Source organism: Pavona decussata, unplaced genomic scaffold, assembly GCF_977016875.1.
Source record: "Pavona decussata unplaced genomic scaffold, jaPavDecu1.1 SCAFFOLD_237, whole genome shotgun sequence".
Taxonomy (NCBI): Eukaryota; Metazoa; Cnidaria; class Anthozoa; order Scleractinia; family Agariciidae; genus Pavona; species Pavona decussata.
This window is the reverse complement of record NW_028145642.1, coordinates 1,873,524-1,901,118: the sequence shown is the minus strand read 5'-3', so window position 1 is coordinate 1,901,118 and position 27,595 is coordinate 1,873,524. Positions and strand designations below refer to the sequence as shown.

Here is a 27,595-nt window from a genome sequence, read left to right as displayed (position 1 = left end):
CGCTTGCGGGGGACCCGGGGAGTTTTACTCTTGTGCGGCCGTTAGAACGATTACTTTCAAGTCAGTTTTACTGTTTGAGCTGTTTTCTTGGAAATTTACTTCGAATTCTTTCCCTTATGACGAGGAGATAGTTAAAAGGATGGATTATAACATTCGCGCTTCCTGTTTTTAAAAATGAACGTGAGCTGGGACACTCTGTGATTGATACACGACGTATTTGGACCGTGGTAGGCGACTTTGCTGTGGTTGTGTAAAATTCTCATTCTTCGATTAGAATTATGGCAAAAAATCTGTTTGCCAAGGCCGTTGAAGATGCCACATTTACAGTGACAACATCTCGAGATGGCTCACGGAGTTACGGAGATACAGGTAAATCACTTAAACTGCGTTTTAGATATCTGCCATTTATTGAGGTGATTATTTAGCGATGGCTGTCTTAATTTTTATGTAATAAGCTTTGCATAAAATAACTATTGGTAAGCTTATAATTTGGCATTTGTGAGCTAAATGCCTACTTAAAAGTGGCCCAGAATAATAAGAGACAAATTATGTATGGCTATGACTATAAAGTGACTGAGTGGTTCATGTGTTCATTTGGCCTGTTTTTTAGTAAGGGGAAATTCCAGATGATCAGCGATTTAAACGTTTCCCAACCACCCCACATTTTGCTGACACGACGGGACTTTCCCAAACATCTGTCCTAGGTTTTCCTGATCTTGAATAATAAGGGAGTTGGGGGGGGGGGGGGGGGGGGGGCGAAGTTTGCCAAATTTAAACTTGTGAATAATGTAATGGCTTTTGTATAGTGTATGTCAAGAAATCAAATGATCACCAACCATCGCAGAAATGTGGGATGCATTGGCAAAACAGAAACACTCCTGATTCATCTCCGATCATCCCAGTTGATCAGTAATTATACATTTTCTTGTTTTCATAAGTCAGCAAAATCTGTGGTTGATGCCAACAGTGAAATCCATGACTGTCTGGTATTTTCCTAAGATATAAAACCTGGTTTAAGTGTACTTTAAAGACAGGCTAATTTTTACTAAATAAATAAAACTGGAGGGAGGTTGCTGAGGTCTGTTATGGAACTACCTTCAGATTGTCTGCAGAGGGTAAACCTTATAATCAAACTCTGTTAAGTCTCAAACTGCCCTTTCTTCCTCAAAATTTTCATACACCTAGTGTAAATCACACTTTGCTAATAAATTTTTTTAAGTTAGAGAAAGAAGGTATCAAGAAGAGTCGAACCCATGCCGTTGGACACCTAAGAGGGAACCTTAAACCACTAGACTACAGACGACTTTCTGCCAGATTCTGCAATTTTTTGGCTAGATATTCTAACCCCCAATATAAATGCTAACCGCAAGCTACCTAGGCTGAGAGCTATTTAGGCTAACCAGAGTGCTATGTAGGCTAACCGGAGTACTTTGTAGGCTAACCTAAGCTTTACTTCACATAATTTTTAGTAAATGGTCAAGGGCAGTTTGAGATATGGAAACGACCGCTTAGGTAGTTAGTCATAGCCTTATTTTCCACTGTCTTTGGTCAAAGTTGAGGCAACATAGCACTGGACCCAAGGGAATGACCAGAAATAAGGAAAAAAAATGGTGTTTACTGTGTATTTTCATTCATACAATGTCAATTTTAATCAAATTTAATTATAGAGAAGTCGAATGTCGTAGACTCACAGTCGAGACTTGGTCAAGTGTCGGTCTAGACTCTTGACCAAGAGTCAACCAGCACTCAAATGACCGTTGTTGGTTGACATGCTGACCGAGGGAACCTATTGTACATATGATCCAATTGTTGTACATTAAAAACAGGAATCTTCTAATTTCTGAAAAACCAACCTGTCAAAAATAATTTGGTTGCCAAGGTAACATCAAATTTAGTGAACTATGACAGAATCTGCCCCTCCCCCGCCCTTCCCCCGCCCTTCCCCCAGTCTAGAACCTGCTACATTTCATTCATATCAAATTGAAAAATGGTCTTTATTATGTGATTCTAATCACACTTGTCGTAAGGACTGAATAGACAAGTATGACTTAGTGTTGTTGTTGTACTGAGACTTGGTGAAATGTATTAGGCAGGTGTAGAGTATATTTCTGTGAAATATGCATAGCTCTAGACTGCAAGCAGTCTCTCTTTTTGCTAGAAAATCCATGGGAAGAACGCAAACAACTGAGCAAGCACGTGCTAGTTGAGCACACAAGTGGCAAAGCCATGAGTAATGAAACTCGCCCTTCAAATATCATGTTTGTTTTGCGCTGTGGATTTTTTAGCAAAAGAGAGACTGCTCACAGTTTTGCATAGCTCTGATCATACCCATCTTGTGTTGGATGTGAGGTCCATGCACCTGCTGGTTCATGTGATTTGTTTGAGCTGTGATTTGGAACTGCAATTTGATTGAAGTCATCTGCATGAACTATTAATAATACCTGTGAGCACTCACGCAATGGTTGCTTGTTTCAAATCAAATTTATTTGTGATTTAGTGGCAATTCACATATAATTGATAAATAGCATATTATTTTTCCAAAATTACTCTAAACTGTTATTTGTTCTTTCCAGGATCAGACAGGCCAAGTAGAGGAAGGTCTTCTTATCGTGGCCACTCCAGGGGTAGAGGTAGAGGAAGCAGAGGGCGTGGTGGTGGTGGTCATTACCGACCAAGAGGCAGCTTTCCACATCCCAGGTCTCACTTAGCTAATGATGATGATGATGACGATATTGATATGGATTCTGAAGGTGGCCACAGATCAGATTCAAGATTGTAAGCATTAATTTCAGCCCTATTCATGTACAGTGTAATATCATGTGAAGTAGACGTACAGTATAGAAGTTGATTTTTTAAAAATTGCCAACATTTGTCCACAGATCAGTCAGATTCAAGGTAGTAAATATTGTTCCATTTCTACCCATAACATCATGTGGAGTATAGAAATCATATTGCTTCAGTTGATCAATTATATTTTGCTCAAAATTTTCATGTTCTGTATATATTAATTCACGTTGTATTAATAGTGTTTTATCAAAATTTCCTAAGTCTCAAGAAAAATATCAATAATTGTTGCTTTTACTCTCCAACTACTTCACAAGTTAATTCAGTCGTCATTTAATTTTTATAGTAATCCATATGGAGGAAGACCCCCTTCTCGCCGTGGTAACAGAGAGGGTAATAACAACAGAGGTGATATCAAGTCTAGATTATGGTCGTCCTCTACTAACAGATCAAGCAATAACCAGGATTGGTACAAAGTTGTGGTGAGCTTTCTTTACCTTTGATATTGAATTGTTTAAAACTGCTTTGGACATGGTAGTGTAACTTTGTATAATTGTGTGAGTAAGTCTTGTCTCAAGGTCTAATGATGTTGAAGCATTGAAGATTTCGATTGTTTCTCACGTTAGTAGACCTTGAGACAAGAGTTACTCATACAACTGTTTAAGATTCCAAGGTCAAGAATGAGCATTCACAGTATTAACTTTGTATACTTTATCAAAAATAAAAATGATCAAATATACCATTATTACAAACTGAAGTGAATTTCTTATTCATTTAACAATAATGTTATTACTTGTTGACAAATAAGTTAACTGTTTGTGGTGACTGTCAGATTTTCTTTGCAGAAAGTTATTATTTTCCAGAACATGTGTTGATCACTCATTAATTATTTATTCTTATGAAGTTAAACTATGTACAGTTTTTTTAATACTTGTTGTAGTTGGTTCTAAAGTTTGTGAAAAATTTGGTTACTCCAGAAAAAATCCACACCCCCCCGACGGATGGGGTCGTTTTTTAACCCCCCCTCTCACCTGGATTTCCTGAAGCACAAGACCCCCCCTCCTATCTGGATTTCCAAAACAAAAGACCCCCCCTCCCGCCTGGATTTCCAGAAAAAAAACATTAGGCTTAAATTTAATTTATTTTTAATATAAAATACGCACAATCACGTCTAGAAGATGTTCTTTTTTAATTTCTAAAGCTTCTTGTAATATTAAAAACTCTATCGCGTGGAACTAAAAAAAGGAAGGAGCAACAATGCGAAAAAGCAAACGAGTTCATCCTTTGTGCCCAATGGACAACACCCATGGAATCTTAAAACGGCACGCAGAAAACGCACTGGCTGCTTGTTCTACTGTGCTACGGACGATGGGACTTCAGAGAGGTTAACACTGTATATGTTGCAGGAACCCGTCCAAGAACTTTCTCCTTCTGTTGCTTTCACAATAACTTACGTTTCCAAAAGTTTTTTCAAGGTACAGATGGCTACAAGTTCCTCTCGAGTATTTTCAACGAAGAGGGAATGTTTGGACCAAAATTCTTTGGAATTATTTTTTCAGCTAATAGCTCTGCATCCTTGCTTGCACGAGTAAAAAATTCTTCCGCCTGACACAGTGGAATCCTCGCTAAGAGTGCAATGGCGGACGTGAAATTACACAACGGTGGCGCGCTGGGTCTGTCAAACTCTTCGTTGCAACAATGACGACTCGTTCTTTAGTATCTTGTTGTTCGTGTTTTCTGCCATAAAAGGACCTGCGAAGGAACTTAGATTATCATTTATTTTAGGTGAGAAATATGTGAACAAAATATTTCTTTTATTTTCAGGGTCTGAGAGCGCTGAAGTGTCACCGAACTAAACGTTCGAATCGCGTGAACTATCGGTCAAAATGACTCGTGCAGAAGACTTTCTTAAGGTCATCCCCCCCTCCTGCCTGGAATTCCAGAGTCTTTGACCCCCCCTCCTGTGAGACTTTCCAGAATCCCATCCGTCGGGGAGGTGTGGATTTTTTCTGGAATAACCCATTGTGATTATTTGAGAGCTGCAGAGCAAACATACTTACTGGTGTTTTTCGGCTTTTCACTAGCGCAAAGTTTAATTTAAATTAAAGCATTTCAACTGTTCAATAAGAAAATTCAATTTTTATTCAATTTATCAGTCCAAGTCCTACCCCAAGGAAAGCGCACAATTATTTTGTAATGAAGGCTTAAATGCAATTTTTTTATTTGTATTCAGATTTTTCAGGGAAAGAAACATGACAGAGAGTGGTTAATAAGGAAACTTCAGAATGCATCTGAAGAGGCATTTCAGGTCATTGATGTGAGTAGATAACAGTAATATTATGTTTTTGCTTCCAAATTAGAAGTGCTTATTAGGGCAGAGTTGCACCATCAGACTAAATAAAATGATCATGTTTATGCAACCTATGGATTAAATTATCTCGTCCAAGTGAAGTGAAAGACCCTGTCAACAAAGTTACCCACTTACACAGTTGCAAAGGAGAATTTTATGAAACTTTGAACAAATTTTTGACCCCTACACTACCAGTACTGACAGTACTCTACCAACTAATTTTAAGCTGTCAAGGAGCTCAGGCCATTTCAGTTCCTTTCCAATTCACATGGAGCTTCACTTTTCAGGACGTCCCATTGACACCTCTCTTTATGACTTGAAGGTGCCATGCCCATGTAGCAACTCTGGGAAACACACACTGGCCTATAGTGCTGCTAAACTTTTCAAAACTTTTCTCTACCCTCTCCTCTCTTGAGTCCAAACTGTGAAGTCTGTTTTGTTCATATCTCTACTCTGTTTAGCATTTGAAAGATCGGATCTTGTGTTCGAATTGCCACTATTCTATATGTGTTGTTAGTAACTGTTTGTTGTAGTGCCAAGCACCCCTTCATTAGGAATTTTATACAGTCATATTTAGCTTTTTCTTCACCAACTGGTATATTTATATTGTGTTTTTGCAAATATTCATTATCCTTAATTTTGCAAATTCAATTGTTACAAATTATATTATCATCCCAATGTTTTTTTATAGCATATTGACCTCAATATTTTGCATACATGTTGTATTGTACTTATTCCTCTTACTGTATTTTGAGAGCTGTAAATAAGAAAACTGTACCAGGTTATGACACCTCCCTCTTTAAAAAAAGTTAAAATAATTATATATAAATATATATTGCTAAAACCTTAAGAAACAAATATTGAGAAGGACCCAATCCTTGATTGATTTTTTTGGCCCGCTTAAATAAACAAAGAAAAAAAAAGCAATCATTGATGCTTTGCTCAAGTTGAGTGAGTTTTTATCTTGAAGTCATTCAGTCATGTAAGTTAATTCAAGTCAAATTCACATCTTTTTAAGTCACAATGTAACATTAATATGGAACTAAGGTTTCTGACGTGATTTATAAGCAGTCAAGTTATACCAAATCAGCATTTTGAGAAATTTAGATTTCGAAGGCCAAATCATCACTTGTGCCCTTTTTCCAGTGAGCCCTTCAGCTAAACAGTACAAACATTTGTGATAGCAAGAATATTTTTCTTTTGTTGTGTAGTTTCACTATTTCAAAGGAGACAGTGCAGCATTCTTTGTTGAAGGGAGTAAAGTTGCAGAGGCTTTGAAGAAAGTTAGCCATAAAATAACAGTAAAGGATGGCTCAAAGGTACATATTTGTTGGGTGAAGTGTGCATGTTTTGCATCAATACAAACATTAGATTTTTTATTTAGTGAATATTTAACAATTATTCCACGAGCGCACGTTGGATATTAGATGATAGATAGCCAACGAGGCACGTAGCGCCGAGTAGGCTATAATCATCTCATATCCAACAAGCGCCAGTGGAATACTTGTTTTATTAAAAACAATCAAGTAATGTTGGTAGGCCTTGCTGATTTCCTTTTCAAGAGCAACCAGAAAACAATTAATGGTCGCTGCTTCTCGGGCATGGTATAATGGCTCATATAGCATGGCCGCTAAGCCAATCAAATCCCTGGAATTGCATTATACAATGATCCAGTTTTTAATAATTGACTATGTCTGTTTGACCTGACTGTGTATATCTTCTGTGTCAGTATCTTATTCTGTTTTCATAGGAATAATTCATTTCATTACATGCCCCTTTTAAGATTGTTTCAAAATCCTCAAGTCAGCCATAAAATAAATACCGGTAATATTTAATATGAAGTGTTAGTTCAAGGAATTTTGTCATCAACTAAGAAAAGCCTTATGTAACTTTAAGGACAAAGAGGAGTAAGAAAGTTTAGGCCAAGGGTTGAATTTGTATTATAGTGAGCTATAACCAGCTGAACAAATTGAATTAGTTTCATCTGTAGTAAACCTTGAATTTGTAGCTATAGTAAGTGCCAATTTATTTCAATTTGCTTGAGTTAAAGTCTTGTCCTTTGCAACATTTTGGCTCTGGAAACTTCTTCACATTGTAAAAAGCTGAGAGAAGTTTTCATGACTCTGATATACTTGAAATGTAAAGTAATTTAAGGACGACGGTGTCTACTTTTGTTACTGCATATACATTCTGTGTATCTTGAGATACTCTGGTTTCCTATTGGTGGTGCCTACTAATACAGGGATATTTTTGCGTGGTTTAAAACTATGCAGAGAAAGCAGAACTTAGCAAGCGGTCTTGGTATCCAAAAAAGAAAATTTGTGGTAACCATGCATTTTTCAGAGATAATAAAGCTTCAATTTGGGAAAAAAAAACACTCGCCATACATTGCTTTGTATTTCACTGTTTTTAGAATAATTGTTGCTTAATTATGTCTAAAAAATGCGTGGTTACCCCCAATTTTTCTTTTTGGATTTCAATAATGTTTGCTAAGATCTGCTTTCCCCCCATAGTCATTAACCACATAAAATTGCTCCTTTATTAGTAGGCACCATCCTTAATTTGTGGAAGATATTTGGATGGAAAGGGCAAGTGTCATTTTTTTACACTAGTATTTGGGACTGTTTTCATAGCAAAATAAATGTGAATGTCACACTTTGTGAGTTTGGTATCTTCCTAAAATGTAAGGAATAATATTGTTAGTGGTGGTTATAAAATTGTTCAGTCTCTTGTTAGAAATTTTGCTTTCACCTATTAAAATGCCAGCACAATAGTTTAAAAATCAAAATTAGGTTAATTTTCCTTCAATCTGCATCATGCACTTTTTTGTTCCATGCCCACTTTTTTCCCACAAAAGTGATTAGATTGTTGATGTTTTGTTGTTTTCTTGTCACTCTTAGCTCATAGTAAGTGTTCGCTCAAGTGGCCCACCCAATAACCCCACCAGCGTATTGTCTACTGCAGCTGATGATGGGAACCGTTTTGGTGTCAGTGGAAGCAGCTCTACCCTAGATGATAACACTAGAGAGGTTTTAAAGGTATGGCATATCTAAGGTTATCTAAAGGTTCTCCATGTGTGTTCAATACTATTATCTACTTACATTATTTTGTAACAACACTGTTTTAATTTGACTGTTATCAAAATAATAATTGTGTACTTGTAAGTAATTTAAATCTTTCTGGAAGGATAACATATTCACTGTTATTTTAACAAATTTATGTTGTCTGAGTGTGTCTCATTTGATAAAGAAAACAAACCAACAAAGAGACCAATTTAAAAGAAATTAAAATAAAATTGTATCACTTGCAACACAAGATTCAATATTCAATATTTTCTAAGAAAGGAATTATATTTACTGGTATTTATAAGAATAATTAAAGAGTGGGTTAAGTTTCTGTAATGAAGGAGGGCAACATATTACTGATGATTTCTTGTACAGGGAGTGTTTATGTTGTTAAAATGGTCTTATTTTCATTATTTAACAGCAATGTCTTAGTAAACGTTATGAAGCGACATCAAAGGCACTTAATCTCTCTGATCTTTTTCATGATGAAGGTATGTCAAGAAGTCCTGATTAATTTTACAATGTTGAGATATCACTTTTGAAATCATGTCTAAACTGCAGAATAGCTGATAATTCTTTCTAAAACATGCAGTTCAAACTGTTACATGTAATCACTGATCGACCTGCACTGGCTTCCGGTTACCCACAGAATAGAATTCAAGATAGCAATGTTAGTTCACAAATGTATCTATGGCGTCGCACCACAGTATCTTTTAGACTTGATAAAAATCAATGAGAACTCACGGTACCAGTTGAGATCACAGTGGGGCATACTTCTAATTGATAATACCTACAGAACAAAAAAGACACTAGGGGATAGGGCGTTTGAAAATGTCGCGCCCAAAGTATGGAACCAACTCCCTTTGGAAATCAGACAATGCCAATCATTGAATACTTTTAAAGTTTTGCTAAGGACACATCTTTTTAAATTAGCTTTTTATTGGTTCTCTTATTATCTCATATTTTAGTTTTATTGTTTTTCTGGAGATTGTAAATTATTATTGTTGTTATTATTTAGATTAGCCATTCATTACTTTAAGATTTTGTAATGCGCATTCGGTCATATCTTTATTGCATGTTAGACTGCGCAATATAAGAAATAAACATTATTTATTATTATTATTATGATTGTTTCTAGTGTGTCAAGTCACGTAATTTGTGGTTATTGTTCTGTGTATTTTTACAGTATTAATATTAATTTCCAGAATAAGCCAATTGTCCACACCCTAAATTCAATAAGAGGACAGGAAGGTATAGCTTCTACTACTGGCAAATAATGACTGTTACCAAACTGTTTGCTAGTTTTGGTTGTTGTATTGCAAGAAATTTACATGAAAATTTGGGATACTCTGCAAAGAAAAAAATCAGACAGCTAATTAAAAATATTATGGTACAAAAGAAAAGCTAGGTATGTATGCATACTTACAATACTTAGCAACAAGAACGATTCACCCAAAAAACTTAAAGGGTAGCTGTTTTTCCAAGTAGTGGCCTAATCTTTTGTGTATATTGCTTGTCCTTCAGTGCTGAATGAAAATAACATACAAGGAGTACTATCAAGGTATTGGTTGGCTTCAGAGATTGTGAGACTGATTGGTGAGAACTGTCCTGAGGTAGGCAGCATTCATTTTACATATCTTCTGTTCAATCACGAGTGTGTACCTGCGTGGGAGTTTGTTTGGGTACAGTGTGTGACAGTATGGCTGCAAGTTTGTGAGTCATGTGCAGTCACTTGTAAAATACAGTACTAGTCATTTAATCAATAGGTAAGGATGTAAATATTCTCTTCCACTCACACATGCTTAGTCACTGCATATGTTGTGTGCAACATATGCAAAATGCAAACTTCACTCATGGCATTATATTCTGCACTTAAAAGGATTGTAATATTACAAGCATACCTAACTGGATTTGATAAAACATACCTCCAGAAATCTTGACAATTTTTTTTGTCACATTTTCCATTGGATTTCAGGTTAAAAAAATAGCAAGAATACAGGGATCATGAGCAGAAGTTTATAACACAGTACTTTTTTCCTCCCTCCAAAGCAAAGCCACTTCTTTCTTTTGGATGAGATGCTATTCCTTCACCTTGTTTTTTGTGATGAGCCTTAACTGAAGTCTTGTTATTGACTAGCATCTTCCTTCAGTCTAAAAAGTCTCAAATGCACCAATTTTCTTTTTTCTGTAGGTATTTTCTCGCAAATCCAATTAGATATAAAATCGTGAGATTCCCTTCATCATCATTAATTTACATATTCATGACTAATGGCACAGGAAATTGAAACAGTGTGCTGCACTTGGATACCGTAGTTTTATTTTCTTATTTCCAGTAAATAAATAAATACATCACTTTTATTAAAGTGTCAATGTATTTAGCACAGAGCACTAATTGCTGGACACACAGTAGCACGAGTCTTGAAAGCCACAATATTATCCCATTTTTCTTTTTGCTAGGTCCAGTCACTTGATATAAGTGACAATAGACTTAAAAGCTTGGATGGCTTCAAAGATCTTGGAAAACAAGCATCAAACCTAAAACACCTTAAAATTTGTAACAACCAGGTAGGCAAATGTTTGGTACTTATATGGAAATTAAGCATTAGTTGTGTAATGTTATGGTTCAAAATTTTTGTGGTTTAAAATTTTTCAAACCAGAGTAATTTTGATTTCCCTTTGTCTTGGATTATGCTAATGAATGTTGCACAAATGAATGAAACTGGTTTGAAAAATTTTAAACCACAACATGTATGTTCCTGCCTTTAAGTTTTTCACAGGTAGCATATAAAACAACAACTTGCCACACACCTTCATGACACAAATGGTGAATCAGAGAATTAACTCTGCATTGCAAGTTAAAGAGCTGAGGTGAACACATTAACTTCCAACTGAGTGTCAGCTCTAGAAAGGAAATGGTAAACCACATGAGACAAAGAAAAAATTCTTAGACCACAGTGGGAATCAAACCCACAACCTCCAGTATAGTTAATCTAATTCAGAGGTTATTTGTAACAGGCAGGTAGTTGTTGGAAGCAGTCGAGTGGTGTTCCTTCTAAGTTATTAAACCAGCTTTCCAGAGTGACTTGTTGATAGTAATTCATACTGTAGGTAATGCAGTTGGCACAGTCCCAGTTGATTCTGTGGTTCGTTTGTAAAAGGTGCTCAGCAATATGATTGTTGGTGATATCAATAATGATCGCAATTTATGTACTTATGACGATAATGACAACACAATAGAACACACAGCTGTTTTGGCGTTATGATTGGCAATATTGAAAACTGCTTCATAATAATACGCAGAAAAATCATGTACAAAGAAAGCAACGTCCACAATAAAGAACCACCTCATTTTCAAGGTTTTAGCACTGGCCCTTTTGAATGCTTGGTTATCAAGTTCTTGATTCTTCTTGTTAGAGTTCTTTCTGGATTGTACCAAGGTCTTCGTTGCTGAGTACTCATTTTACACACTTTTTCAAATTACTTATGAGTACTGTGGGTTTTTTTTTTTTATCTCTGTTAGCTTAGAGCATTAGAAGAGCTGGACAAGATTAAAACACTGACTCAGCTTGTCTCCCTGAAGCTTGATGGTAATCCTCTCTGCAGCATGTTTCAAAACAAAGGAAACACTTACATCAAGTAGGTTACATATTAGTCAAAGAGTGGTTTTTCAATTGAGTGTTGAAAGTAATTTCGTGTTTGCTTTGGTTTTGCATTACTACGTTCGGTGATTGGTTAACAAAACTCGCGCCACTTTCTCAACCAATGGGAAATCAAACCAAACCAATTGTGTTTTCGCCGCACGCGTTTTCCCGTGCTTGACACCAGTTTCATGTATTTGCTTCAAATTCTGATTGGCTCGTTGTGTTGTTTACATCTGTTGCGATTGGCCAGAGTAATTACTTTGGTTTTGGTTTTTGACACTCAATTGGAAACCGCTCTATGTACAAATTATGTTATAAATAAGCAAATTAGAGTAGAACGTAATAGAGATGTTGTGAATTACAGCAAAATAAATTATTGTAATCTTGCATGTTTGTGTAGGATTTCTAAAAATATCAACAGATTGTATATTTGTAAGGTTTTTAGGGATTGTCAAGGAATCCCAGATATAACAGAGACAACAAACTATAAGTTATAAAACTGTTTAGAATGACAAATTGAAATGACAAGAACTCCTTTCCAGCCCTATTCCCCAGTGCAGGGTAAGGAACTAAAAACACTGAATGGGGGTCTGGGTACAAGTCAGGATATCAAATGTCACATTCGATCATGTGATTCAGTTTTTTTTTCTTGCCATACGAAGCAACAGCTTTCCCACCCTCCCTGCCCCATGCCAGTCTGTCAGTGAGTCTGTAATCTTTGTGGAGTTGTTGAGTTGTCAATAAATGCTGTTTCATTCTTGTGTGGCAGACAAATGGCATTCAGTATGTGAGAACTTAATTAACACGACTTAAGAAACCAGTGTCTGCTTTGTATAGGTCAGTCATTGTAATTTATGCAAGGATGCCACTTAGAGCCAGCAGTGATGAATTTCACCATCAGAAAGAGACCTTATCACCGACTGAAATTACAACACAACACAACACAACACAAATAATTTCACATTCAAGATGAACCAAGCAGACTAATGCTCAAAGTGGTGGTGGGGGGGGGCAGGGGTCATGTTAGTAACAGTTGGATCATTTGCATGGTCTCTGAGGTGCTCTTGTAGTCTTTTCCTCTCCATGAACATTTGATTCTATACCAAATTCCCGCTCTCACAGGTCAACCTAGTAGGGTCCCTCCAAATGTAACTAGGAATACTGACAAAGGGTAATTGCTAGGCATTTTCTCCTCACTCCATATTACCATAAATCCTTTATGTAACAGTTGTCACACATTTGGTTTCTGTCATTACCATGCATGCATTTGCAAGGCTTTAGTATGATACCCATTGTATTGTCTAGTGACACAATGATTTATCATTTTATTCTTGTTTTATTTCCCTTTTTTAGCTCTATCAGAAGCAGGTTTCCTAAAGTTGCCTCCTTGGTAAGGATTGTTTGTGTGTTAAAAGCCTTGTGTAGCTATTAATAGGGGTATCGAATGGTCCCATTCAATTTATGAGTGCTCGCAAAATTTGGCCTTTGCTCGAATTGTTCGCAAAAATTACACGGGTGCTCGCTTGCTCGTGCTCGCAAATTTTTTGCAACTGCTCGCATGCTCGCAAAAAAAAATTCTGACTCACGTGAGGCAACGTGACGTAATTCGGCATCAAAGAAGGGCCCAATTGGCTGTAAGATGCTGGGACTGGTTGAACCGCCCTAGCTTTGGACCTTTTTTTGCTGTTTTATGAGATGTCAGCCAGATTATTAGCTATCACTTGGCGCAAAACAACGTATCCTATAATAAAAGAGAGATTCCAGCTAGCGGAAAATTTACTAAGTACTCGAAGTCCTCACTGCTCGCCATCTGTATTTTTCTAAAGTGCTCGCTGCTCGCAAGAACAATTTGACAACTGCTCGTGCTCGCAAAAATAAACACACTGCTCGCATGCTCGCAAATTCTCGCAAAGACCATTCAATACCCCTATTAATGCTTTCCTGTGATGTAACTATATTATATTGCTCTAGGTCACCACTTGTTGTCATCTCTTGATCATGGACTAGACAAAGTCATGACCTTGAGAATATATACAAACAGAAGTGTTAATTTTGAGTGAGTTTTAAAAATTAAAATCAAGAATTTGTTGTTAATTTTCTCTCCATAGGATGGCCATGAGCTCCCTCCACCAATAGGGTTTGACCTCCCTTCAGAACAAGCTCTGCCCTCATCAAAGGTATTGAAAAATGTTGTGTTTTGTTTCTGTTTTGTTTTAGGTCATAAAGTACAGTATCTCAGGTGGAGGCAATTTCATTTCTCATTGCGTTAATAATTATTGCATCCTCTGGGTAAATTACATTAATTTTATTTATAAATTATTCCAATATTTCTCGCTTTAATGGACATTTAGGTAAAATGTTGTAATTTATGTGAAGAAATTGCAGCCAGTTTCTGGGAGAATTACTTCCAAAATTATCAACAACCATCACAACAACCACTGGATTCCATGCAGTCCAAAACTAAAATAATTTATAAAAAAAACTATTAAATTTATGCTTTTAATCTGGATACAATTTGTGTTAAAAGCTTAATGCACCCAAAGTTTGCAGTTGGTGAAATTCAAGTGTTTTTTGTTGTTGTTGTTGTTGTTGTTGTTGTTTTTATAGTGGATTACATTTGACTGCCATTAAAATCTTTTTGTTTGTTTAAATTGTTTACTGTTTGCAGATTGTATTCAAGAAAATTGAATTGACAAAATCAGAAATTAAAGTAAAACCTGTCACAAATTTCATGCCACACAACAATGTTTGGTGTTTGCATTTTTTGATTCAAGTTAAAATATGTTTTATTTTGTATGTGGATCAAACTTCAGACTGACAAAATCTCATATTATATAGTTAGGGTATCATATGGTACTCTTTCTGGCCCTGAATTCTTGGTAAATTGCACAACAGCTCCCCCACAAACCTAGTGTTAGCTGACTGTCAGTGAACTGTCTGTCAACGGTTCAGCGACAGTTTTGATAGGTAGTGTATGTTGATAATTTTCAGCTGGTGCTTGTCTTTATGTCCTGACTGGGTGTAGCTAAGAATTGACTTTTTTATGTTGATTGTGTTCAAGAAAGTAAAAGCTCTAACAAGTCAGGTTTACCCATTTGGTGATGACAACAACTAATGATTGTCAAACTGACCCAAATTTTTTTATTTGCAGGACAGTTTCCTGGGAGATCCTCCAATTAAAGAGTTGGTTCTTAAATTCCTTGAGCAGTATGTATTTGCTTTTATACACAGTGCATTCTTCTGTAATTAATACAGTATCATGGAAATTGGGAAATACATGTAATGGAACAACTCATTTTCACTGGTGAAACGAGTTTTGCAGCCAATCTTAATAACACTCTGTTATGTACTTCATAGTATGACTTTCATTAGATTGACATCATTTCTTAACTTGTAACAAATGCAAGGGCAGGTGAGGTTGAGTTGAAATTACCACTGGCATTAGAACTGTAAAAACTCGCAGTTAGGGCATTTATGAAATGAGTATTCTGCTGCTGGTTGGTAGTAATGGCTGCCATCTTTGTGATCATCTTGGTGATTTCAAAGCAGCCGTTTATATTTATATATTTTAATATTGGCTCTATATCAGAAGAATGAGAAAGGATTTGTGACTGAACAGCAATGGATCAGTTTGGTGCTGTACACTGAGTTGATATCAAACTGACCAGATCTACAAATGTGCAGGAGAAATATTAAAATAATACAAATTGTATTGTTGTTTTGGCTGGGTCAGGCCAAGCATGAGATGGGGTGGTATAAATGAACTGATACCAAACCCTAGCTGGTCTGTTTCAACCCATGACAGGGACTTCAGCAGATAATAACAGATTAAATGATCTCTAGTCTGCCTGTAAAGTGCCCATGTCTCTCAAAAATGAACAGTTCACTCTGGTCTACGACATGATGTTTGACACATATCCATTGTACACTATTCTTTGCTTGAAATATATGATGTATACATGTTCCTCACTGCTATCACTATCAACCACAGCAGCAGTTGCCAACTTTTAAAGAGATATCCCCAGTTTTGTTTGAATTCACTTCAGTTCCTTTGGCAAAAGCTATTATTTACCTGCCTTTGCACACAAGATCTATCTTTTGTCTTAAGATGTTAAACAAATTAACCCTATACTCACTTTTCCTTGGTTCTATTATGGGGTTTAACTTTTGTTGTCATCTTAACAGTGAACGGACGGTGTCTGAATCCAAGGATCTCCCTTCTCAGTCCAGCTGAGCCACCTTATGGAATGAACATTCCAAGCAGTCTGATTCAATAGATCACACAAGTCATTGTGTTAAAAACTTCAGCTGTATTTCAAATATTGTGGTGTTTGTCTTTTCTTTATAGTATATTAGGATATTTTGTGATCAACATTGTTTTGCTTTGTTTTTTTGTGTCATACATTGACCTTTGTAGGTATTTTAAGATTTATGATACAGAAGACAGACAAGGTCTCCTTGAAGCTTATCATGATCAGGTGGGATTTCAATCCAAAGAGAACCTGTGAGTTATTTAGCACACTAATATGATCTCCAGCATATAAACTCGTTCCTACACGGGTTCAATTATAATAGGGCAGTGTACTGATAATAAATTCTTAGTTATGTAGGTCTTTGGTATCAACATATCTAAAGCAATTATTTCATTGACTAAGACAAAATGGACTAGCTCAGATATGAGAGAAGGGTCAGGACTCTTTGCACCCTCCTGCTACCGTCCAATGTTTTTGTAGCATCCAATAAGCTGTTACTGAACATGGTGAAATAACTGCCAATAAATTTCAACAGGCAATATTCTCCATGTGTGTGAACACAGGAACAATGATGAAGGACCGCAGTAGTCAGAGGTAAGTTAAAATTGGTTTAATGTATTTTAACTAAGTTAACCACCACAAGCTTAGCGGTCAAGCAGCCCACGAGCTTAGCGGGCATCCAGCAGTCATTTGCCAGCCATGGGGCAATATTCTATCTAGGGGCTGGCTGACCACAGTGGAAGCCCCTGGGTATCCCAGGCACCCACCTTCCACTTAAGCGAGGCAGTTTGTTAAACCGTTTTTCTGTCATCTTCCTTTGAACCTAGATACATTCCACTAACTTTTACCAAAACCACTGAGTACGTATACTCTGTACCACGGGTTGTTGTGATTGACCAAGTTCAAAATGGAGACTCATTTGCATGTTAATAATTATTGTTTAACATGTTTCAAATTGAACAAGTTTTCATATTGAATGGGAAATTTGCAGAGGCTGCAGTTAGGGGTAAGCTTTTGTGAGCTGACTTTACCTGAACTATGGTACAATGATGCCCACATTGCATGTGACATCCTTGTGACTTTCAACTTACAGAATCAGGCTTTGGTTCTACTGATGAGTTTATCAACAAAGACAAGCAATTTGTGGGAAACTAGCTGAAGGAGGTCATCACAGATCAACAGAATGGGCAGGGGATGGACACTACTGAAATTGGACAATGTCCTTTTAGTAGTTAAAGAACTGGAGGGAGGAGAGGGTGTCTCTTTCGTGTCTCTTCTGGAAGATTACTTAAAAGTCTAACTTCTCTTTTAGGGGCCCATCTCTTGGGGAATACATGAAACACAGCAGAAACTTGAAACGAGTTGCTGAACCAGGTAACAATGCATCCCTCTTGGTTAAGTTTGTAGTGTTTCAGGAAACATTTGGCAGGTATTGATCCTGAATACCCAATATCATCATCATTGGGGTTTGCCTGAAATGTTGATATAGTCTCAAGCATTATCATTTATTTGATAATGCTCTGGAGACCAAAATGTGGCGTGGCTATTCCACATTGTGTTGAGTATTTTACCATTTTCTTAAAGGGGAAGTGTCATGGTGCTTTTGACCTCTTTTCTTAAAATGGTGAAATAAGACCTTAACTTGAAAGGAACATCTCTTGATCTGTTTGGAAACAAAAATGTGAGAACTTGAAAAAATTAGCCTAATACTTTCAACTTTCAATCCATTCCGACCTACTGTGTCTCTGACTAGAGGCTCTAATCGACAGTTTTGTTTCACTGGGGTGGTAATTTATAACAAAACTAGACAATTATTTTCTTGTTTCTGTTGACAGACAAACGTTTTTGGGTTTTCAAATGACATCAAATTCTCGTGATACTTCCCCTTTAAGCAAAATCAATTTTAACTTTTTTTTTTTGTGCTGTTGAGTCTTCAATTTGAGTGGAGTATTGCGACCCATTACATGGCCTTGTACCTACGCATTCTTGACTCCACTGAGCTTGAATGCTACCTTGAAGGATGACATTACAACATGACTGCATGACATCATACTATCAATATTGGTATAACAATAGCCGAATATCACTATTAGGTAGAGGATGTTTTATGTGTCAACTCTTGCCCTATTTTGTCAAGCCCATGATAACAAGTGAGCTAATGTGCAACACAGACCGTCAGCCCACCGCATGGCTAAAAGATGACGGCTGCACAATTTACCACAATACCTTGCAAGCGTAACACAGCCAATAGGCAAATAGGAAGCCACATTTTTTGCGAACTTTGGTACGGTGAATTGTACAAAAGAATAAATCACAGATGACTACGATGACTATAACACTTGACACTGATTCAAGAATATTTCTGCTTATTATAGAGCGGCGAAACAGTTACCTGAAGCACTCAAGACTCTCTGTAGTTGCATTTTTAAATGAGCTACCAGTGACAAAACATGATTTGTCCAGTTTCACAGTGGATGTAAGCCTTGCTTTGGTAAGTCATTGTCAGAATCCTATGATTGACTGTTAGCCTACACTGCTAATAGGACTAGGGAAGGATGATAGAAAGGTGTTTTAAATATGTTTATGGCATCAATAAAAATATCAGTAAACCAATTATAGTACTTTAGTAAACGTTCTTGAAATTTCATTACCTTGCACAACCATGTAGGCAAAGTTAAAATCCTGTGTTTCTGCATCCTTGGTGCCTTGTTTGGGGGGGGGGGGGGGGGTGGGGGGCATACAGTAGACCCATTATCTCAAACTCTACAGGTCCGCAATCATTGTTGAAGATAGCGACATAGTACTGTCGCAAATTTCAATTCAGACTGCAAAGGAGTGATCCCATGATCACTGTGACACCAGTGCACCTGGGCAAAGAGAGGAAAAGGAGAGGAAGAAAACAGGAGAGCTGCTTTCAGCTGGAACGTCTTACGAGTACACCACAAGACTACAGCATTGACCTGAACTGAAGTATAGCAGTACACTACAAAAAAGAGGAATATTTGCTGAAAAATAAACTATGTGGTAATTCCAAATTGCTTAAGTGCTGGAAAATAGACTGTCCAAACAGCAAAGTTAATGTTTTATCTTGTTAGCATTGTGGAACCCGGATGTCTTCCGTGCGGTTAAATAGTTGAAAAACGTTTAATTTTTGTGTCTACGGCTTCTAGAGAAGCGTAGACACAATGTCATCGGGTTGAGTGAAAGAGTGAAAGAGTGTAAGAGTGTAAATGCCACAGTAATCCCAAATAGAATCCTATCGAAAGCCGACGCTAATCGGCTCGACTGACCGAGATCTAAGCGATTGTATTTCCGGATCAGGACAATGGCAACAATACGGTAAATGATGTTTTCCGATGTTGATTTGCTTTTTACAAATAGTTTAAGTGATGATTTGAACCAGAATTATGTAACTTCTGTTATTTTCATCGCAAACGTGCCCTATATTACTGCGAGTGATCGCTTTATTTGAGCAAACACGGAGTGTCTTTAAATTTTATATGCGTGTTTGCACGCACGCAAAAAAACTGAAAGTTTTTTTGCCTCTAATAGCAAATGCATCGTTTATTTCAATAAAATGTTTTGTTGGAAAAGCTTTTTGTGTCTTTGTCAATTCATATATGCGTTTGAGAAGCGACAGATGCGTAATCAAGGACAATTTGCATAAGCGGGTTGAAATTTGATATGCCAAAGGTCTTCATCAACATGCCGTGAATTTAGCAATTTTTGCGTTCAAGTGTGTTTTTCAGGTAACCATATTATTTTACGTCAGAAAACATTTGTTTAATCATTCCAGTTTAATATGCAGTTAATTTTAGAAGCCAACGATATTTATTTATCCACTGCGAAAACTATAAAAACACGACAGGAGTCAAAGGGTTAAAGAATGATACTTGCCATTCATAAGTTCAGTATAGATTAATTAATAGTTTCTGTTGAATTTTATGCCTACGTTTCAAATTAGAACTTTGCTTTCGGTACTTTATGTTTAGAACTTTGCTGCATTGCTTTCAGTACAAAGTTGTGGTTCACGTTGTAAGATTATATAATATATTGGTTATGTTACAATAAAGTTACAGTTCTCTTCATACAAAATGTTTGTGGTAAACGATACCAGCTTAATCTCAATCTCACCAGTATTCTGTGCAACATTTTTACAACCATTTTTTTATCTCTATCCTATTTCCACTCCTCCCTCTTCGTTTTCATTTCAGTCTTATTTCCCTTTTCTTCAATTCTTTTATATCACATTTCTATACCAGTACTGCAGTAGACACATGCAGTCTGAGACTGCCTATTTTTAAAAGAGGTTGTAGGGATTTCTGCTGCTGTGATGTAACCTCTACTGTTATTTTTCATTCAGCCCACTTGCCTTTCATTTGCTGTCAGAGGATTGTTCCTGGAGAGTAAGTTAGCATTACTTTGTTGTACATTTGTAACCATGGTGGATCATAAACATAACTTAAAAGAGCCTTAAACGTTCTCCAATTCTTGAAATCAACACCTGAACATTGAAAACAGGAATTTAACATGTGGATGGTGCTCATATTGTTTCCAATTGGACAAGGAAGGTTAAAACCAAAGAATTGAAAAATTAAAACTTAAATTATCAGTTGAAAGTGATTTTTACTGTGCGAGATTTGTTGCGCGGTGCTAAGTGAGCATTGTTCAAACCTGGCAGGTTTTGTTCTAGGCAGTGCTGCCTATAAAAATAAATGTTCGCTTTCTTTTAAATTGCTTGTTGACCTATCTGTTTATTGTATAATCAGTCGTGACAGTTAAAAACTAAAGAATCGTCTTTTATGTAGTCGGATAGCGATTTACTTAGGCAGCATATAGACACTTGAGTCAAGGAAAATAACTTAGGCAATGTTTATAAGCTTGGTCAGTGACGCTACTTAGTCGACTTCCAGTGGCCTGCTGAGTATCTAGTACTGTAAGTGGCCACCCTTCACAGTTAAGTTTCAGTAGTAGTTTTCAATACCCAATAGACAGATAGCTTTATTGTTTGCTGTCCGCACTGTGGATTTACGGTTATAAGTGAAAGGCAATCGGCATTTTTGGTCCTAGCTTGCCGGGCAGTTTCTTCAGAAAACGAAGAAAGAATTCTTCCCGAAACAAAACGTAAATTGCGTTTCTGCAGCAGTAACATACAGAAAACAAAATTGTTTGAATAACAATCATGAACTGCCAGGTATTTAATTATTTTTGATGCCATTTCCTGGGTGTCTGGACATGGTATTTCTGAAAATTGTTCAAGGATCACTTCTTACCTTCATTAAGGTAAGTTTTAGGTTTTTGTTTGGACCGTACATACCTGCAAGTTTCACCATTTGGCATGCCAAGTTTTTCAACAAGGAGACTTGACAGGGAAAAACTTGCCAAATTTTCCCTTACACACGAAAACGTGCCAAGAAAAACTTGGTTGTGTATAGCCGTAGAGTGGTGTGATCTAATTCAGTTTTGATTTGTTGTTTTTGCAGATTCAAAAACCCTAAGGTCGTTTGCAAGAGTCTTTCTTGCGGTTCCAGCTGCAGGTGGAAAAGCGTAAGTGAACTGATTTTTTTCCTTTATAAGTAATCAGTGCACGAGCTTTGCTTTCCTGTAATTCTGCAACAGCAACAACAATTATTTAAACTACAAACTGTATTTTTTTTACTTAATCCCTCGTTCACGTACACGCGGTTTTCGAACTTTTTGCAGTCTAACAGGGATTTTTCATGTTAACCAACGCATCTGGCGAAATAGCGTCTAACGCCGCGTCTCGATCGCTACGCGTCAAGCAAGAACTTGCAGTTACTAAAAGACAGGCAAGAATCCGCAACGATTCGCTGCACAGCAAATGATCCAGGAGCTAAATTGTAAGCCAAATGTAACGCACAACAAGAAACCGCCCCCCTGCAAGGACCTATGGACCGACTCAAATCCCATAGGTCACGTACCGCCACAACTGAACAAGACCACTGATCGTATTGGCTCGAGCCTAACTCGCCAAAATTACATTCGGCCATATTTGCGGATTAACAGAACAGGTTAGAAATTCAAATCAGGATGCTTGGGGGCAATAAAAAGGCATTCAGAAGGGGGATGACTCGAGCCTGCCACTTCCTGCCCTGCCCGCTTGCCCAATTGCGTAAAGCACTAGACAACCTGCTCACAGGTTGTACTACTGTTATTTATGATCTTAAAATCTTTAAACTTTTCAGGTTGAGTATCATTAATGATGAACTTCATATTCGCAATGCATCATCAACACAAGTTGAGGTTAGTGAATCTAAACGTGTCAAATTTTGTACAATTTACATGTTGAAATTTATTTGCGTTTCAGTTTAACTTGGTTTTTCTTACATGGTGATAGTAGTGAAGAAGTTAGGTGTGCTCATTTTGAAAACATTGCGAATAGAAGGGCATTTTTTTCCTTTACAAGTGTAATCATTCGTAAATCAAGTAAAGCAGCATTTTTTTTTTGCATTAGAACTTATGTATAACTGATCCCAGATGCCTTGCAAATGATGTGAAAATCAACAAGGTGACCCAAGATTTATAGGCGTGACCTTTCATGTTTTCAGAAGAAACCGTGCTTTCGTGGCATTAATATCTCTCAAAAGTGCAGGAAAAATGTTTCTTCTTTTTTTGCTATTTTTTTTTCTTCAGGAGAACATTATTTAACGTGATTGCTAGTTGAAATTCATTCGTCAAAATTCAACGCTATTATCGATTCTGTAGCCAGCAAATTTGTAAAACCAACAGTTTATAAAAAAAGACTTGATTATTAATATCTTGCCATTGAAAGGATATCTAGGATCCATAATATTTATTTTACCATCAATATTTCAAATCATGTAAGTGCCCCTCAACTGCCACTTGTACAATAACTACGTTAAATTGAGATAGTGAATAGAGGATTTGGTTTTCCCTTTAGCGCACTGCCAATGAACCTGCGGTCTCTACAAAAACGACAAGCACACCACAACCACAGGCTAGTCCAGCGACATGCACCCCTCAGGTAAACATGTTGTTGTTGTTGTTGTGGTAAACGTGTTGTTTTAACTCTTTAATTTTGTAATTATTCCTTCATAATTCATCAGAGTCCCAGTGACTGCAGAATTAAGCTAAAAAACCTACTGTTTCTACTCGACAGACCTTCCTATGTAAGCAAAAAGAAACTGTCTGACACAGTTTTGATCCTACATCGCATCTGATTAGTAGCCAGGCATTAAGCACTGTACTCTCAATCTATTTATTGGGAGAGACATCTTTGGCATGACTTTCATCATTTGTTTCTCGTGTAACTATTGTTTATAGCAACAAGAAATGTTACTGCAGTTTTCACAACAGTCCACAATGAATGTAGAGTGGTCGTACAAGTAAGTAGCATGTTTAATCAGCAGGATTATTCCTCATTATGCATGCATTATGTGGATTGATATCTAGTAGGAACTGCACCGAATTCCACCGATTCTGTTCTCAGCTCCACTTTTGTCAAACATTTGATAATCCAGAATTTTAAACCTTTTCGCCCACCAGGTCCCATTTCTTTCTGACAAAAAGAAGGCCAGCTGCCTACTGGTTTGTTTTCTTGTAGCTGATATCAACAATCTGGTTCCTTTTTGCCAAAAAGATGCGATGGCCAGGCTACTTGCTTGAATTTCTGAGAGTTATAAATTATTGTGAGGCCAGACAAAGCCGGAAAAAGTAGACCCATTTTTCGTCAAATCTTTGTTACTGGCATAAAGGACACTTCTTAGTTGCAATAACCTCTTTCTAATTCTTTCAATGACATTTACACTGACTATTCCTATGTTTTTTACATTTATATTTACCATTTTTATGTCACATAGGTGTCTAAGTGAAAATAATTGGGATTATGAAAAAGCTGCTCGTGTTTTTACGTCATTAAAGGTAAGCCATTTATCTCGCATTTTTATGCAGCATCTTTATTTCATAACTACTGAGCACTCACAAGGAAATCACAGGAATCGAGCATCAGTTTTTTGCTGAATTGATGAATAATGTACTGTGACTGGTGAACTTATGTACCAGTCAAATCGAATCTCAACCCCCCGGGCATTTGAATTTTTTGAAAGTTAGTGTTCAAATTCCCCCCTTACCGAGCCAAATAGCTGGTCAAATGCCCCCACCCAGGGGACATAAGCCATTCTATTGTATATAGTTTTTAAGCGATATACAATATTATACGGAGATCAAAATTGCTCAGTTCTAGAGTAAAAACATAATCGAGGATGCCGCCAGTGTTTGCAAGTGGTATCTCAAGTTTCACACGCACATGGATTAATTTAGGATGCCAGAAACGCCTTCAGTTCTCGAACCAACGTTTAAATTAACAGAAAATAATTCACATCCAATGTAATAAAAACTGAGAAAACTCTGTGAACATACTTGAAATACGTATCATGATCACAGCGGCGCCGCATGAAGCCACAATTTCCCTACCCCTTATGCATGGGGGATCAAATTCCCCATCCCCGGGAAGGCAAAGGGGTCAAATGCCCGGAGTATGCCCGGGGGGAGGGTGTTGAAGCTTTGATTTGACCGGTACATTAAGGATAAGTTGAACAAACGTCGTGAGTACTTTGTGCCGAAAATCCATGCTTCTTTCTGGTAAAGCTCCGGGGTTTGTCTGTATATTAAAAAGGATTACGAACTCACAACAAAGTCATTACAAGACGCTTGGTTGGCTATGAACTTGTGCACTATTTTTTTTTTTTTTTTTGGGTGGGGGGGGGGGGGGATAATTATTCGATGTAGTTATATAGTAGTATGATAGCACCAGATCCAAGACTTGTGCGCTATAGCTAAAGCTACCCCGCAATTGGTTACAATGTTGATTTGTTGATTTGTTGATTTGTTGTCATGTTTCAGACCAGTGGGAGTATACCTCCTGAAGCATTTGTGAAATCACCATAGCTACTCCTGATAAAGTTCTATTTTAATTCAGATGAATAATTTGTACGAACTTTTTATTTTCACCGTAACCCAAACTTATAATTTAGGCGTTCATACATTAAGCCCCGGCTAAATGATCAAATAGTTTCGTCCAACATCGTGTTGGAAGAACATGGTTGATTGTTTAGCCGCCTCTCTCAACAGTGTAAAATTTATTTTATTTTTTTATGCTTGATCTAGATCAAGCATTTTCATCAAACATTTTGCGTTTCCAACAATTTTTTTATTCCTTAACCACCGTTTCCAACTGAACTTGCGCCAGCGGGGAAAAAGCAACCAATCAAAAACAGAATTTGGATGATGCCGACGTATTACTTAAAAACAAAGATGTTTGGTCAAACATTGTTTGCCCGTTAAGCCACCCAACGTTAAAGGGGAAGTATCACGCGAATTTGATGTCACTTCAAAACCCAAAAATGTTTGCCTGTCAACAGAAACAAAAAAATTGTTACGTTTTGTTATAAATTAATACCCCACTGTTAGGTAAACGTTTTCAAGTTCTCGCATTTGTTCCCAAAATGCGCTAGAACAGATCACGAGTTGTTCCTTTAAAGAATTGAGTTGATTTCTTTCCTCTCGTTGTTCTAGAATTATTTTATACCTAAGTGGAGGTCTTTTTTCACTGTTTTTAACAAAAGAGGCAAAAGAAAAAACCATGACACTTCCTCTTTAAATGCGACAACCACGATGTTGGACGGAAATGTTTGATCGTCCAGTTTCTGTGATCTTTAGCAGTCTTTTTGTTTAGATTTTCATCAGTGATATAAGGCGTCCATTTGTACTATTGGTGAGCATTGTTATCTAGATTTTTAGCTTGAATTGTTACTTATGACGTTATCTTAGCTTATTCCACTCTTGTAAAGTGTTTTAGTGGGAGTGTTTGGTGCCCGTGACACTTTCTCACTCAGAATTAAAAAACAGATGATTTTAGTACTTGCTCTCTATCCCACTTTCCCGCTTGCAATAGATTGTTTCTGTTAAGGGACTTGTATAGGCGTTAGTGGGCAGCGGACAGCGTACATGTGGTAGTTACAACAACGTCAAACGTTAAACTATCAGCAGCTAGTTCAGAAACAAAAACCGTCTGTTGTCGCTACCTCTACCAAACACTACGGGTTGTTGAAGTGAGTGTGTCTTAGCCTTAGAATGTGTAACTATTAAAACACTAATTCTATAATTTCCACCGTGTTTATCCATTACATTTTAAGAAAAAAATTCATATTCATCTTGTCTCGAGGTTGGGAAACAAAAATCGGAGTCTCTACCTGTTAAGTTGTACTTCATTGCTAGTGTCGCGTTGTATAAAGTAATTCATTTGTTAGGCTTATCACAGTCAGATAAAAGTCAGTGATGTTGAATAGTTTACAAACCTGTAATAAAAGTCATGTTTGAGAAAGATTGAAATTAAACCTGTGATCATTCTCATGGAAAGTTTTAACTTAGGTAAATTTAAGCGTTAGAAATTCCCATGATCACTGTCGAAAGATCGACTTTAGTACCCAGCGAAGTTTTTCCGAAAACATACGCAAAAATGCGATGCTCATTTTCACTGGTTACGCAGGGGACCTGCACGCCTTTTTCGGACCTGTGCACATTCTCTGAGGGTGCAAACTACAGTATTAAACTACCGTAGTTTTCAGACGCGCAGATGTTTAAAAACAAGCGGGTACGTATTACTCTACTTACCTTATTTCTCAGTTGAGTGGCTGAAGGATACCAACCCCACGCTGCCGGTACTGTGTTAAAAAGCGTCGGACATTTATTTTCCTGTACAGTCTCAGACCGTTTCAAAGATTACCAAAGCCTTCCGAAAATACTCGAGGAAAGTAGAAGACCTACGCTATATCCCAAACACATTTCCAGCAGTGGGTTACCATATCAGCGTATGCTCGAAACCATATAGTTATTTTCCGAGGAGTTTCATTTTTCCTGTAATTTGAGCATCGTTTAAAGGTTCGTGTAAAGCGTGGTTCTGATTTATCGTGAAGTCGACTTATTCATTTGCATTACCATTGAAGGCCTGCTACATACCACAGATAAATTGGAAAAGGTTCGCGTCTTCGTACGAGCTCCATGCTCTTCGTCATTTTGAAATTTAATGAAGACTAATGAATTTTCAAAGAAGGCAACGCCGGCCATTTCCATTAACCTACAAACCTTCGGCCAGAAGAAAGCAATTCCTCTTTTCTGACCAAACTTGATTTCTTTCATTCTGCTATGACTATCAGGGGCAGAATCAACGGAGTACTATTCTGTTCATTACGAAAACAGAATAGCTCTCAGAAGAACATGAATACCGTCTCTTCCGTGTATTTCTATTCCGCAATAGTGCCCAAAACGAAAACGCGCCCCTTAATTTGCGTGATGGTAAAGTTGGAGATGAAGCTTAAAAATACAGTCGAACTGATATTCTACCACGTTAGAGATCAACTTCACAGGTGATGCACATCCCGCAAACCAACGATAAATACAATATGAAGGGGTGAAACTGATATTCTGTCTATTGTGTTATTCCTGAACCGGAATTAAGATAGC

At 37.1% G+C, this 27,595-nt stretch overlaps 1 protein-coding gene across 1 annotated transcript; it reads left to right on the top strand.

The window, feature by feature from the left end:
- Positions 1-53: 53 nt before the first annotated feature.
- On the top strand, positions 54-26,469 carry LOC146457855 (nuclear RNA export factor 1-like). Its single transcript, XM_085091456.1, has 24 exons — positions 54-369; positions 2,574-2,775; positions 3,131-3,266; positions 5,018-5,101; positions 6,346-6,453; positions 8,035-8,172; positions 8,621-8,690; positions 9,724-9,812; positions 10,657-10,764; positions 11,720-11,835; positions 13,194-13,230; positions 13,949-14,017; positions 14,992-15,047; positions 16,258-16,318; positions 16,629-16,687; positions 17,406-17,467; positions 18,469-18,584; positions 20,457-20,499; positions 21,577-21,640; positions 22,300-22,357; positions 23,016-23,099; positions 23,399-23,460; positions 23,935-23,995; positions 24,977-26,469. Exons 1-24 carry the CDS (start codon positions 279-281, stop codon positions 25,019-25,021), a joined length of 2,019 nt encoding a protein of 672 aa, XP_084947582.1. The 5' UTR covers positions 54-278; the 3' UTR covers positions 25,022-26,469.
- Positions 26,470-27,595: the final 1,126 nt, after the last annotated feature.

Excerpts from the sequence above, each read along its gene's own strand:
- LOC146457855 (XM_085091456.1), top strand. The coding sequence starts at position 279 with ATGGCAAAAAATCTGTTTGCCAAGGCCGTTGAAGATGCCACATTTACA. Across the intron at positions 13,231-13,948 it reads TTCCTAAAGTTGCCTCCTTG|GATGGCCATGAGCTCCCTCC; the intron begins GTAAGGATTGTT and ends TTCTCTCCATAG. Across the intron at positions 22,358-23,015 it reads CATCATCAACACAAGTTGAG|CGCACTGCCAATGAACCTGC; the intron begins GTTAGTGAATCT and ends TTTTCCCTTTAG.